General features: G+C 41.5%; 1 protein-coding gene across 2 annotated transcripts in view; it reads right to left on the bottom strand.

Annotated features, from left to right (window-relative positions):
- The window catches only part of FHDC1 (FH2 domain containing 1), a 36,831-nt gene that overhangs the window by 22,046 nt on the left and 1,125 nt on the right, over window positions 1-13,660 (bottom strand). Inside the window, exons 1-4 of one of the 2 annotated variants that reach the window (XM_077177212.1) lie at window positions 11,790-11,808; window positions 9,645-10,276; window positions 2,813-2,874; window positions 2,206-2,308 (exon numbers count right to left, since the gene is read on the bottom strand). In XM_077177212.1, coding sequence (XP_077033327.1) covers window positions 2,206-2,308; window positions 2,813-2,874; window positions 9,645-10,127 — 648 coding nt within the window. In that variant the 5' untranslated portion in view covers window positions 10,128-10,276; window positions 11,790-11,808. Of the gene's footprint in view, window positions 1-2,205; window positions 2,309-2,812; window positions 2,875-9,644; window positions 10,277-11,789; window positions 11,809-13,660 lie in introns of those variants that run through there. The other variant, XM_054633421.2, reaches the window with a different exon arrangement.

Genomic DNA, 13,660 nt, shown 5'->3' with positions numbered 1-13,660 from the left:
TGCAGACAATAAACTAAGAAAAAGTAAGAGGATATAACAGAAGAACAATGAACATACATTTAGAGAAAAAATGGTGAAAAAAACCCAAAAAGCTCTGCAGCTCCTAAAAAGAACAAAATTTTTAACTGTCTACACTAAAATTTTAGAAACTACTGTAGTAAATGAGTTACTGGACCCATTTATTCTTAGACCACACCATGCATGATGACATGAAAGCATGGAAAGATTTTTCCATACCAGCAGAAGCATCAGGCCCTTACATCCCTGTCTTGCCTGCCACCACCCATCCAGCTCTCAAAGGGAAAAATCCAAAACAGTTCAACAATTATGAGAAGAGTAACAAAGAGAGTCTTTCCTGTTTCTGATGCATGCAATTAATGAAATACATACAAACACCTGCACACTGGAAAGCAGCCTCTTCCCAGCCTTCCCTTGGGAATAGCAACAAATCTCATGTCTAATGCCCCTTTATTTCTAATACCCTCCTGTATCATAGAATATCTTCTATTAATTTCTCAAGTGATTCCTTAAAAGCACTTCTTAAATCCTCTGGCCCCACTAACCTGAGTGACAGGCCTGTTGTCAAATCTGTTGTCAAATAAATAAACACATTTTTTCACTCTTAGCAGTACCTATTGGATAGCTAATGCGTCTAGTTGACCATTGCAGACAAAACTGATAAACAACTTATAAACTGATACAAAACTGATAAACAAACAATTCTAGCTGAATGACAACATTTACATCACATACACTACACTAGCTGAAAGATTTTCTACTTGTCATAAAATAACAACCAATATCTAAGCCAGAAAGAGGAAAAGACGAAAAAGTACTTTTCTTTCAGTCTAATTTTCTGACTATACACAAAGTTAACAAGGAGTCACTCTTTTTCAAGTTAGTACTCCACTGTTCTCCTCTGTCTGACTTTCAGAGGAAGGAGATAAATTCTGTTTATATAATGGAATATGTACTAAAATGCAAACAAAGAGGGAAGAGGGAATGGTTTTGAGGTCCCAGAACTACTGTCACCTATTTTTTTTGATTGATTACATTTCAACTTGTTGATATCCTCCCAAATCTAAGAGATATGTTAATCAAGTATACTAACATAACACAATTTTTACAAGATTGTCTGCAAAAGCAGCTCAATTTAGGGTCATAAATTTGAGAGCAAAAGACTGTAACACATTCTACTCATGACTGGATCTGAGATTTGCTGCTGCACAGAGGAAACAAAGTGCATTGGCAGTATGACCTTGAAGTGGTAAAGCCTGTGAGCTGAGGTTGATCTGTACATGGACTTTAACTTAGCAATTTCCCAAGTTTCAGCCACTCACTTTGATGTGAAGCACCCAAGCAATTCTAATGCTAATTTTGTCAGGTTTGTGGTTTACATTTCTCTCAAGTACACACAAATGGGTCAGTGCCAACAGTGAGCAGGCAAGGAACTGTACATCATTAAGCAGGGCTCCCAGGTCAGTTGATGAAGCTTCACCTCTTTAATCATGTGAATAGACCTGAAGTTTGGGATAGGAGGGGAGAAGGCTGTGCTTGGATGTTGGTCATATGGTGATCACAGGAACATTGAGAAGGCACTGCTGGCAATTCTGTGCCTTCTAACACGTCTCCTTTGAGCACTAAGCCATGGTAGCAAGTCCCATGGGTGCTGAATGTTGGAGCTGCTTTTCTGCCCTATTGAAAACCAGTAACCAGGCAGGAAACAGACCCAGATGAACCAAGCAGGCAGTGAACCAGAAGGCAAAAAGGCACTAAGTAGCACAGGGCTACCAATATTCAACTCACAGGCACTGCAATGGGAAGGCATGAGGCAGGTGCCAAAGGAGTGAAATTTGTTTGCTTAGAATACACTTCAATTCTGAATTTTCTAACTCCCTAGAGCAGTTATCTGCACACAGGAAGGCTCCAGGTCTTGTTGTTTATGGGACAAAAGGGACATCATAAAAACAAAACATGTCTTATCAACTCCTTAAAAGCAGGTGAAATTACTTGAAGGGAATGACTATACTGTGACCTCAATACCACAAGTCAAACAAAGATTAAACATTTGCACTCAGTGGTTCCCTGTTCCCTCTTCCCTAGCCTCAGGGAGGTGTTGAGATTCCTCTTTTACAGAACTTCATGTTGGAATCCCAGTCAGCAGAACTCTACAAAAAATAAGTTCCACATAAAACCATGATTTACCTCCTCTGCTTCTGGTAATAATTTAAGAAATTCATGTAGCAGTTCAGAACCATAGGGCTGACTTCTTCCATGATAAATATCTTCAATGATGGATTCGGCAGACCTTGAAAAAACAATTGAGCACACATATTTCTAACACTTGCAGGGTGAACAGTTAGACAGATTGAAAAAACCACGCCTGGGCTACTCAACAGATTTATAAAGAAGCTGTGGATGCATCGGTGTCCACAGCAGCACTGCTCTGACACCATTTTCAGTGATGCCTTTACTGAAGGGCAACGTTATCAGCGAATACAGACACCAATGGAACAGCTTGAAAACATTGCTGCAATTGCCCCTTTCTAATTGTTTACAAAGAGAGGAAGCCAGCAAAAGGCAGCTCACAGGCACTGCTACATGAGGTAAAAGGGCTTCCCTTAACCATACCTGAAAACTCACCTCAACTGCTTAATATCAGCAAACTCTGATGCTAAGTCATAAACTCACAACTGAACATATTAGAAAACAAATTATGCCAAATTACTTTTGAGAAAACTGCATAAAACTGCAAACTCCACAAGCACAGAGCACAATGTATATATTTTATGAGAACTACAAAGAATCTTACTTTTTGAATTGTTTGAGAAATATCCCAATGTTCATACTTCGTTTTGCATCCAAAATGGAAACCTGAGAGAGAAAACAAGAGATTAATCTAACAATACCTAAGAAAATAGCATATAATGCAGATATAATTTCTTAAATTGCTACAGATAACTGTTTGCACCAAATCCCAGACCAAATAAATATAGAGTCACTTCTTATCAACAAAGCTCATATACTACAAAACTAGTTTTTACCAGGGAAATATATAGCACACTTGCATCACCTTTCTCCAAGTGAAGCAAAAAATTCCATAGCAACATTTAATGAAGGAAAGAATCAATATTTCTATTTCATTACAAAGTAAAAACATTCTTCCTGCTTATTTCATAACCCTGCATCTGCAAAATGTTGCTTATCAGGTAATACACTATATTGCATTTGAAGGCCCCAAGGGTAGTGAACACCACACTTCAAAACCCATGTAAATTCAGAGGTTTTGTGACAAATGTGAGGATGGGATTTCTAAGCAGAAAAGCAGAAATGTGATTTCTAAGCAGAGATCAGGTGCATTACTGACTTAATTCATGCCAACTAACAGCCACATTGACTCAGGGGAAAATAAGTAAGTCGATCTTGAATCAAACCCTGAAACACGAAATGCTCAAATCTGTTTGCTTACCCACAAGCAAACAGAAATCCATAATAAAATAAGCTCTCCCAGCTTTGTACTTCAAAGTTGGTTTGCTGTATCATCTTACATACATAATTCTGAAGATTAGGCAGACAGGAAAAAACCCAAACCCACCCCACAATATTTCCCCTTAATTTTGTAAAAAATTTTAAAATCAAAGTGCCTCTTTTATTTTTCTTCCTGTAACAGCACACAAGTTTAAACCTGAGAGGTTTGGCCTGTTTTAGCAAATTGTGTCCTTAAGGTTAAAATTTTACCACAGCTATTTTGGTGATAGCAGCTATAGAAGTCATGAGATTTACAAGGACTAGAGGATTGTTTCACCTGAACAGTTCCACCTGACGGCTACAATAAAAGAGCTCAGTACACATAGATGTTCAAGACTACTGTGGGACTCGCATGTGTTTGTGGTTTTGACAACTGGAAAGGCATTTTGACCTTTGTGACAGTGCTCAGATTAGAAGTAGATATATAAATGCAACATTGGCATTATCACAAAATTGAATTAGCCTGCAGTCAGCTGGTGACAGTGAAAATATAGGGATGATTAATGGGCTATCCTCAACATACACCCAGGAGACAGCCTCTTCGTCTGCTGAAAATAGTGACTCATATTGAAAAGTTTTCTGAAATTCTGGAATTTCCTCTCTCCTGAAAACAGTGAAGACTAGAAAACACAGGAAATATCAGCATATTAGTTTTAATTAGATGATTGGTAGCCTGAAGCCCTTCAGTTTCAGCATATGCAGAGATAAGGGGGCAGATTGTGGTTTATTCTCCTGTTATCTTAAGAGTTGAGAGGCCCCCAACAGATCATTAAGGAAAAGCCCCTTAACACAGGACAGGTTCAAATATCTCTCCCCCTGCAGTATCTAATCTTTTTCAAATGTTTTACTGCAGAGACCTCTCACTGACCTCTCTAACTGCAGCTCCAGTCTCCAATTGCTCCGGTCACCCCCAGTTCTCTGGTTTCTCTGTACTTACTAGTTTAAGCCTATAAGCTTTACCATTATTTGGTTTTTGGTTTGTTTGGGGTTTTTAAGCATGTTCAGAGTTAATCTTGTGTACATTTTTTAAATCACAGTCAGTAACTGTTACAAGGAGACTGATCATCAGATGAGTAAACCTTTGTTTTCCATGGCACAACTCAGATTTACAGTACAACCTCAAACAAATTACATAATTTTTTTTAATATCTTCCCTCGAAGAAAAATAACAAAGGGGAACATATACAGCTGCATTTGTCTTATCAGCACAACAAAAAAATGTCACAGCTGTTGTTAAGTACCGGGATTTTACATACACTTCTTGCTCTGTATATGGCTGTACTCTATTTTTTCTCTGATTTCTTGTTTAACCACACAATCAGAACAAGTCTCACTTTGTGGTCACTCTTTGCTTGGTGTCTACTCCAAGCTTATCAGAAGTGTTTGAAACTGCTGTCATTACATAACTACCTTCAAGGAGTTTCCAGATGAGAGCACAAGGAGGAGAAAAGGGAACCTGGCAGATACTCCATAAATACAAGTTCCTGCTCCTTGCACACAAATACACTACCTTCCATCCCACATTCAGTTGCATATTAGATTCATAACCTCAGCCTGAACATCTGTTCACAATGTCTACTCTTCTCCACCGAGATTTCATTTAAATTTGTTCACGCAGAGCACTGTCTGCTGTTGCTTTTTACCCTTTGAACATTACCACAGCTTTTTCTAAATTCTGCTCAGTCTGCTCCTGTCTTCTGCTCACACACACCATCAACACTGCTGCCGGCACAGCACGTTTCAGGTCTCTGTTTGCCACCCAAAGAGGTTTTGAAGCGCTGTCCACCAGTAATACCCCTGGACTTCTTGACTCAAAAAGTTACACTGGACTATAATTGAGAACTGGGAACAGGCATTCCCAGTCCCACTGGGATTCTCCATAGCAAAAAAAACACCTCTCATATGGTTTATTATGATTTACTTTAGATAAATTCAGGAGAGCTTTCTCCATTCTCATCCTCTACTCTCTGAAACTGGAAATACTACAACTCTCTCAGATACTTTCCACCACCTCCATACCCGTACTTTGCAAGCCCATGTAAAACATCACAAGTCACTTGCCATCACTTCCCACAACTACTTTATAAACAGTGCAATCTCTAAACCAAGGACAGCAATTCACTCATTATTCCGCTTCTCATCATCAGAATATTCAACCCAGCATATTTCCAAAAGCTGCAGCAGGCACAGATCACACAGGTCTCAATTTGACAAATGTTAATTCACCACAGTTATCAAGGCGCTATGAGAAGGGGAAAATTAGCCTGAGTACCATGGTGAAGTTGTGTGGATGGTAAGAGTAATCCCAACACGAATTCGCAATCAATACGAAAGATTCAGAGGAGTGTTCTGGGAGACACAAAAAGACCCACATCAAAACTGACTTTGTAGTGACTGGAGAGATGCAACAGGAGTTTCTTGCCATGAAATCATCAATGAGGAAGAGAAACACAACTAAGTGGATTTATAACAGATCAGTAAAACAAAACTTTGTAGGTTTTCTTTGCCCAAGAATAATGGGATTTCACATGGTGGGACAGAGTTTACAAATTACAGCAAGCATGGAACAGCCTGGTGGCTCAGGCTGGGTGCTGAAGGTTAGGAAGCATATAAATAACATCCTGCTTCAGTCTCCACTTCACATTACAACATAGCAACCATCACTCCATGCCCGCAGTCACGGTGCAGCAGAGTGAACCTAGCAGCTTACTAAAGGGCTGCCCCACTCTGTGTCATCCTTGCATGTCACGTTCCTAGCCTGCTTTTTCCCTTAGGCAGGCACTGGTACTCATCTCATTTGGTTCTTGCTGATAGCTCTTCGCTGGATTAACAGGTTGAATCAGCTCTCAAGAAGGTGGAACAAGCATCAGAGCCGGCACAGGGAAAACAGATAAGGCGCGTCTAGGAGAGGGGGCAAGAGACATCCTGTTCACTCCTTCCATCTTCCTTCTCTCTCCTCCTCCCACTGTCCCTTTGCACAGGTTCTGGAATTCACTGCATCCTTCCTCAAAGTCATTAAACCTCACACAAAGAGCAGAAACTGCTCCAGTAGAAAACCAACTAAGAGCCCCACAGCACTCTGCTGAGCTGTTTACTTAAATACGTTTACAGAGGGTGTAATATGTGTATTACATGATCCAATATCTGTCCAGAGGCAGAGGACAGGTGGGGTGAGGTGAGAGACAGGAGCAGAGGCATGGTTGGAAGGAGAAAGCAAGAGCAGTTCCTCTGGCTGACAAGAAGCTGTTCTGCCCACTCTGCTGCCAGGCTAACTACAGCCTGGCTGAGTGCCTGCTGTGCCACACTGGGACACCACTGAAGGATGGGGAAAGTAAATTGGCGTGTAAACTTAACCTTGCACCCCCTATTTTTCAGAGCCTCAAATTACATGGAACCATAGGGCAAATTAAGCCTTTAGTCAAGGAAACATTTTAATTAATCTCCTAAGGGTTTGGTGAGGGCTTGTTTACAAAAAGGAAAGCATTTGCTGTAGGAGTTTGACTCAAGCCTCAGAAGGGACTTCTGTTATAATGATGACGTTACATATGAATTCTCTGTGGAGTGAGGAATTCAAAGGACATGCAGTGTTGTAAGCTCCTACATGCATAGAACTCTTACCAAAATTGCTCATAATTTCATAATCAACAGTGATCTCTGGCAAAGGTATGAAACCCCAAATCTCCTCCACAGTCTGTAGGGCAGTGCCCTCAACACTGGCTGAAGAGTAACTCTTCACCCCTTCCACTGAAGCTACACCTTGCACCAAAAGGGAGGCCATAGGGACAACAGAGCACTCTCCTGCCTTGCCCTTCTGTACAGCACTTCGGACACATGCCGCTTTTTTCAGATTTGGATCTAAGTAAAAGTTGAGTTTATGCACTTGAAGTTGTCTTGAAAATTCATTGCTGATATATGATGCCAACTAGGCTAATTCCACTATGTAAACTTCTAAGAACATTTTTCTTTGCTGGACCATAAAGCACTAAAATCAACTGTGTCGTACACAAAAGGAACAGAGGTACTGAAACTCAAAATGTCTGGTCCACCTGGCCCTGCCGGTTTATGAAACAGCCAAAAGCAGAACTAGAGCTCCTTCAGCCCCACACCAGCACACTCTCCACCAGGTCACACAGATTCCTCACATCCCAGCTCCTGTCAGCCTCTGTTGGTTTTACCAGAGTGAGCTGAGGATAGCCATCCATGCTGAAAGAATCAAAGGCGGCTGACAATCCATGGAGTCACAAACCAGACCTGTGCTCCCATCCCCAGCCCCTGCTGAACCAGGCCTGCAGCAGATGAGGCATGTGAGCTGCTGCCCATCTGTATTTCCAGTAGCACACGGCTCCTCAGGATTATCTCCTTCCCTCCTTGCTAAGCAGATAGGACTGCAAAGTCCATTAGCACATGAGAAATTGCTCACCACTGACACACTGCTGCAGCATGCCTGACAAAGCTTAGCGAGCCAGTGGAACATTTTGTCACTTAAGTGGCATCACTCAGAGCCAGTCCTGCTGCCTCACCACCTGCCACGTGCAGAGTCACCATGGGAGCCCTGAGCCAGGGTGCACAGGCATCAAGCAGTGCCAATGCACTGCACCACCATATCAGCTCCAGACAGATGCAGGAAAACCATAACTTTCAACAAGGCAGGGTTTTGTTTCCAAGGCATTGTATCTTGGAGAATCCCTTGTTTTGCAGGTCTCTGATTTTAATCTCTACCACTGCACGAGTTCTAGAGCACACTGGGGTTTTCTCTGACCTACCTACTGCACACTATGGGCCACATTCAGTTTATGAAACTTATTGTAATATTTACTAGAACTAGGTCTTTATCACACAGCAGTCCTGAAAGGGGGAGCCTCTGAGGAAATGCAGGAGGCCAGAACTCTGTACGTCTGTTCTCAGCACAGGAAGTGCACTCACTACACTCCTGATTCAAAGATGAACATAGCCTGAACAGGTTAATGACTACCTCTGATGATGGCCCCAATTACTACCTCCCAACATCAGGTTTCAGAGCCTACGATACACATGCCATCTTAAACCTTAAATTTCACTATGTACAACATGCATACTATCAGTGCATTGGTTTCTCATCTTGTCCCTTCTGATCTTATTTTGACATCTCCTGAATCCTGCAAGATATCAGCAACTTCATGTCCCTATTTTCTCACTAAAAATTGATGCATTGTTACATCTCTTAACAGCATGCCCTCTGTATTTTGTTTACAAGCCAACATGTATGTAGACACACACTAGTGATTAAATCTGCATTTCAGCCCTCCAATTACTTTAGAGAAAGATCACTTGAGACAATTCAATTCAGGCTTCACAAAGAGGCTGTCTATAAATGAGGATTTAAGAACTAGAAAAGCTACTTATCACTTCCCTGGAGAGTGTCTGAACCTGAGAGTACTCGGTAGAGAGTACTCCTTGCCACCTGAACAGAAATCAGCAGCAATCTTGGGACTTTCCTGAAAGGCTATCTTCATGTCCAGAAAAAGCAGGGAGGATGAAGTAAAGTTTTTCTTAGCAGAAAAGTCATGTTTACGAAAGTGGAAACTTTAAATTTATCAAATAACAAATACCCTTAATCACTATATTATGTTCTATATCCTTGCTGCCATACTGGCACTTCCCTTCCTGATGTCTCCAGGATACTGTGGGCAAATACAGCATTAACCCTTGCAAACAGGACCCTCTTCTCCCCTGCCTGGTACATATTTGCATGTGCAACATCTTGCCTGCATCACAGACACAGAGCAGGAGTTGAAGAGACAATACAATTGTGTTCCACACTGGAAACTCAAGGGCTATCCAACATGAGTAAATACAGATGCTTTCAGCTCCCTCTGCTTATTCATATTTATTTTAACAGGTGATCAAATCACAGCACTTAGCAAGTAAAAATAATAAAACACAGTTAGCTCTTTGAAAAACAAATATGTGCCACTAAGAACAAAGAGTTTATGTTTCCCATCATTCCCCTCTCCTTTGAATCAAGACAAATTTGCCGTAAGGATGAAACATGACAGAGAAAGAGAAAAAGGCGAGGCAGAATTCACATCCACTCCTACAGCATTATGTAAAAAAAGAGGTTTTACTTTAATTCTTACCTCCTCTTTAGTCTCTTTAAACGAAGATTTTAAAGATCGGCTTCGGGAGTCCTGGGGTTTGGCTTCCTCCTGCTGCCCAAAAAGTTCCTCAATTGTCTTCGTATCAATTTGATACTGTGGTCGTGCAGCAATTGTCCAGATATTGTTTTTACCACGGACTTGTTCCTCAGGGATGGTTTTCCAGAAAAAACTCCGCATTCGTTTTTTTTTGCCATGGCTGTCGTGCCCATTGACCAGCTGTGGAGGCAGGGGTATGCTGGGGCCAGGCAGTGGAGGAGGGGGTGGCGGAGGGGGTGGCATTCCCGGGGGGAGCGGAGGGGCCGGGGGAGCCCCTGTGAGGGGACATGGCGCGGGGGGCGACGATGCTGCAGGCTGAGAAAGTTGAGGCGCCGTCGTCGTATCCTCACTCATTAATCCCGTCGCAACTGGAATTGCCCCATTTTCTTTATCATTGACCAAGGAGAGACAATTCATAACATGCATTTTACAGCCTCCCCGAAGGGGAGAGTGTTACTTCCTTGGATGGGTTTGGAGCATGGAACAGTTGGCGCAGCAGCCGCGGGGATCACGCCCTCTCAAACCCTATCTGCCAGCAGCGGCAGCACAAGAGGGGACTGCACCATCTCCGCAACCTGCGACAAAGGACAACAGGGACACTCAGATCACAGACACTGGACACTGTCCCTCGCGCTGAAAAGACACCAAAGGCACAACAGCTATCAAGTTTTCAATCCAGAAGGGAAATTTAGTGAATCAAAAGCCTTTCATGGGACAGTAGTTTAATGTTTATCCACACCAAGATTTCAAACAGCTTCAGGTGCCTAGATTTCAAGAACATATTTAAACACAAGAATACCTCTAAATCACCCACAGTGGGTATCAAAACTACCTATTAATCTCCATTCAGTGCAATTTTGTAAAAGAATATAGTTATGTCGATTTATTAAAAAAATATTATTCCACTGTTAATTTCAGGTATGCTTTTAAAGCTGACTGCACACAGTACTAACTATGGTACTGACTAACTGCATCAAACAGACCCTGTTTGAATCTTCTAAACCGTGGTTCAAACCCAAACTGCGTAAAAATAGCTAAAAATTTGCTGATAATTTAAACATTCTAGCCTAGTGTACTACTTTTTTTGCCTTTTTATTTTTCACATAAACGTAAATAAGGGCAAAAATAGTGTACAGTCCCTTAAGTCTCTGTGTTCGCTGAGCATGAACTTAAAAGTATTATTGGTTTGGCTGCACTATCTCCCAAAATACACTCAGAGAAGAAAGACCACAGTTTGATCAAGCTGTCCTTGATAATTTACTTCAGCATCCAGGTTAACAGTGCCAGTTCAATAACAGAGAGAGAGAAAGGACAGAGAAGCTGGTAGGTGGAACAGGACCCTACACATCCTAAGCATTGCACATATGCAAAGCTTTAAATACTTTGGGAAGTTTTAACCTCTGGATTATCTCATAAAACAACAGGAATCACAGTGGGTTTTAGCACTTTTTTTATACTGTTAGCTTCTAAATAAAAATGCTGTTATTAGCAGCAAACCTTCAGGTAAAAGCACGAGTTCCACAAACCCCACACTTTTAACAAATTAAATCTATTGAAACAGATTTAATTCATAAGTCTCAGAGAAAAACTAAAGTGTTTCAAATACATACCAATGAGGAATCTCATGATTTTATGGAAATTTGGAAGCTATCTCAAAAAAAAATAATTTGGGAATTTACAAGAAAAAAACCTGAAAATTCAAAGATGGCACACAATGCAAACTTAGATAGGAGACAAACAGGCCCCTGAGGAAAACTCAGTCTCAGGAAACCTCACCAGAAAAAGCTCAAGTAATGCCCTGGCACAAGAACAACATCAAATCAGAAATTTGGCACTGACTTAGTGGTATGCCTCCTCAGCAGGGTTCACACGGAGCTAATAGCAACCCAGATCAATTTGACATTGTATAATAGTGATGAAAAAACTTCACTATTTTTGCCAGAGATCCATCACTAGGCCGTACAAGAACAAACAGACCCAAGTCACAGAAAAAAGCCTTAGGGTAAATTCTCTCTTGGTCTGCAAGGACTCAGACACTCACAGCTTCACTGAAATCAATGGAAAACAGCACAAAATCATCCACTGTACCTTTTCTTCTCAAAACCGTGCTCAGGTAGCAATGAGCTCCTCTCTCCTGCTTCAGATTTTCCGTTCTCATACCTTACATTGTCCGTGCGTTTACAAGAATAGAAAACATATATAAAAAGCCTGTATGAGGTTTAAATCACAGGCGTGATGAAAAATATTTTAATGGCATGGTAAAAAGGAGAGAAGCTACAAAGAAAGTGGATCAGGATAGAGTGTTTCAAATTTAAGTCAGCATTAATACCCAGCTGCTATTACAGGGCTCTGCATGTTCACGCCTCTCCTCCCAAATTCATGATCATAGAAGCAGAGAGGCATAAAAAAGCAGGTGCAAGGTGGTGGAAGGAGATTAACCACTCAAAGCAATTAAGTGTTGCATTAATTTAAAGAAATACTAAAGAAATAGGAAAAACACTTTTCCTCCCTACTACTTATTTAAAAATGAAAAATGTATTAGCTAGTTTTCCACCATCATACAAAGCAGTATTCAACATTATTATTTTCTAACTTGGGTTCCCACACATTCACCAAAAAAAGTTTAAAAACAGACACAGACAGACTGACCGACCATGCCCCAGGCAACAGTCAAGAACCTCATTTTGAGACTTTCAATAAATCCATGTGCTTTAGGAAAAACAGGATCAAATCCTAATGGAACAGAGTTGTAGGAGATGAATCATCAGAGTCCCAGCACTAACACACAGGAGTGGAAAATGACTGATCTCAGACCTGAGCGCTCCTGCGCTAGACAAGAGACACTCCTAGTGAAAGGAGGGGAGAAGGCACGGGGAAGAAAACATCCCAACCTAGATGTAAAGATAGATAGAACAGGAAAAACTGTTTTCAATCCAATGAGCCCCGTACTGCTTTAGATGAGGTAACAGCCAGAACCAGGAAAGGGGAGGAATCAGCATTTGGAAGGAAGGCACAAAAGGAAAGGCACAGCATAAAGGCTGGCATTCAGCTTTGTTTTCTGACAGATAAGCACGATCCAGGTGAGAGAGGTCACCTGCTTGCGAGAGGATGGCAGTCTCGAGTTACCAGATACCAGGAGACTGGTCAAAATTCCCTTCTCATGCTGCCTCTTTGGAGGAGCAGCTCAAAGCTCTTCCCAGCAGAGGCTCCCACCACCACCGTGGGTGGGAGAGGAGAGAAGCTGGCAGCCAGGACAGGTTCTGGGCTGCCTGCTGGTATCAGCAGGTGCCTCTGAGCAGGAAGTACAGCAAGAGGAGGTGGGGAACAAGGCAGCCGTTCCAACTGTGAGCTACAGATTACCAAGACACGCTGAGACCAGGATGCGTAATAGAAGCCAAGCAAAATTTTAACTCCTAAGGAGCCTCTCCACACTTTTCAAAGGATTAAAGGGGAAAAAAAACGAATCAAAGAACAAACGTTTAAGACGTTGCAATTATACCTCATTGTTGCATGTTTGTTATCCAAAACAGCCGGAGAAGCACCAAAGCTCTAAAGTAACATCTTTACTGCACGTTTTAATTGTGTCCATATTTGGCATAAAAGAAATATTTTATTTCTTTGTCTCATTCATTGTTTTAGCCAAGCTAATCTAACTTGGAAATGTAATTTTAAAAGTTAGAGGGTGGAGACAACTTTCTCCCCAGGTAAGAGAAGCACTCTAAAGTAATTTGTTTCTTGCAAAAAAGGCAGTTGCCACTAAGACAGACACAGATTGTGTTTGCATACACAAATTAACAGGTGAGGTGCACAACGCACTGAAGGGCATTTCATAATTCATACTGCAAGATACGACTGATTTTCTTTATCTCACACCTTATGCTCTCCCCTGCCCACGTTACTGTATCAGGCGCCCTCCAAGTTCTCATGAGAACAACGCCGAGCCCAACCACAGCATTTGG

The sequence above is a fragment of the Agelaius phoeniceus genome, chromosome 4 (assembly GCF_051311805.1).
Source record: "Agelaius phoeniceus isolate bAgePho1 chromosome 4, bAgePho1.hap1, whole genome shotgun sequence".
In the NCBI taxonomy this organism is placed as follows: Eukaryota; Metazoa; Chordata; class Aves; order Passeriformes; family Icteridae; genus Agelaius; species Agelaius phoeniceus.
Note: the sequence above shows the minus strand (reverse complement) of the source record. Positions and strands in the feature narration are given on the sequence as shown.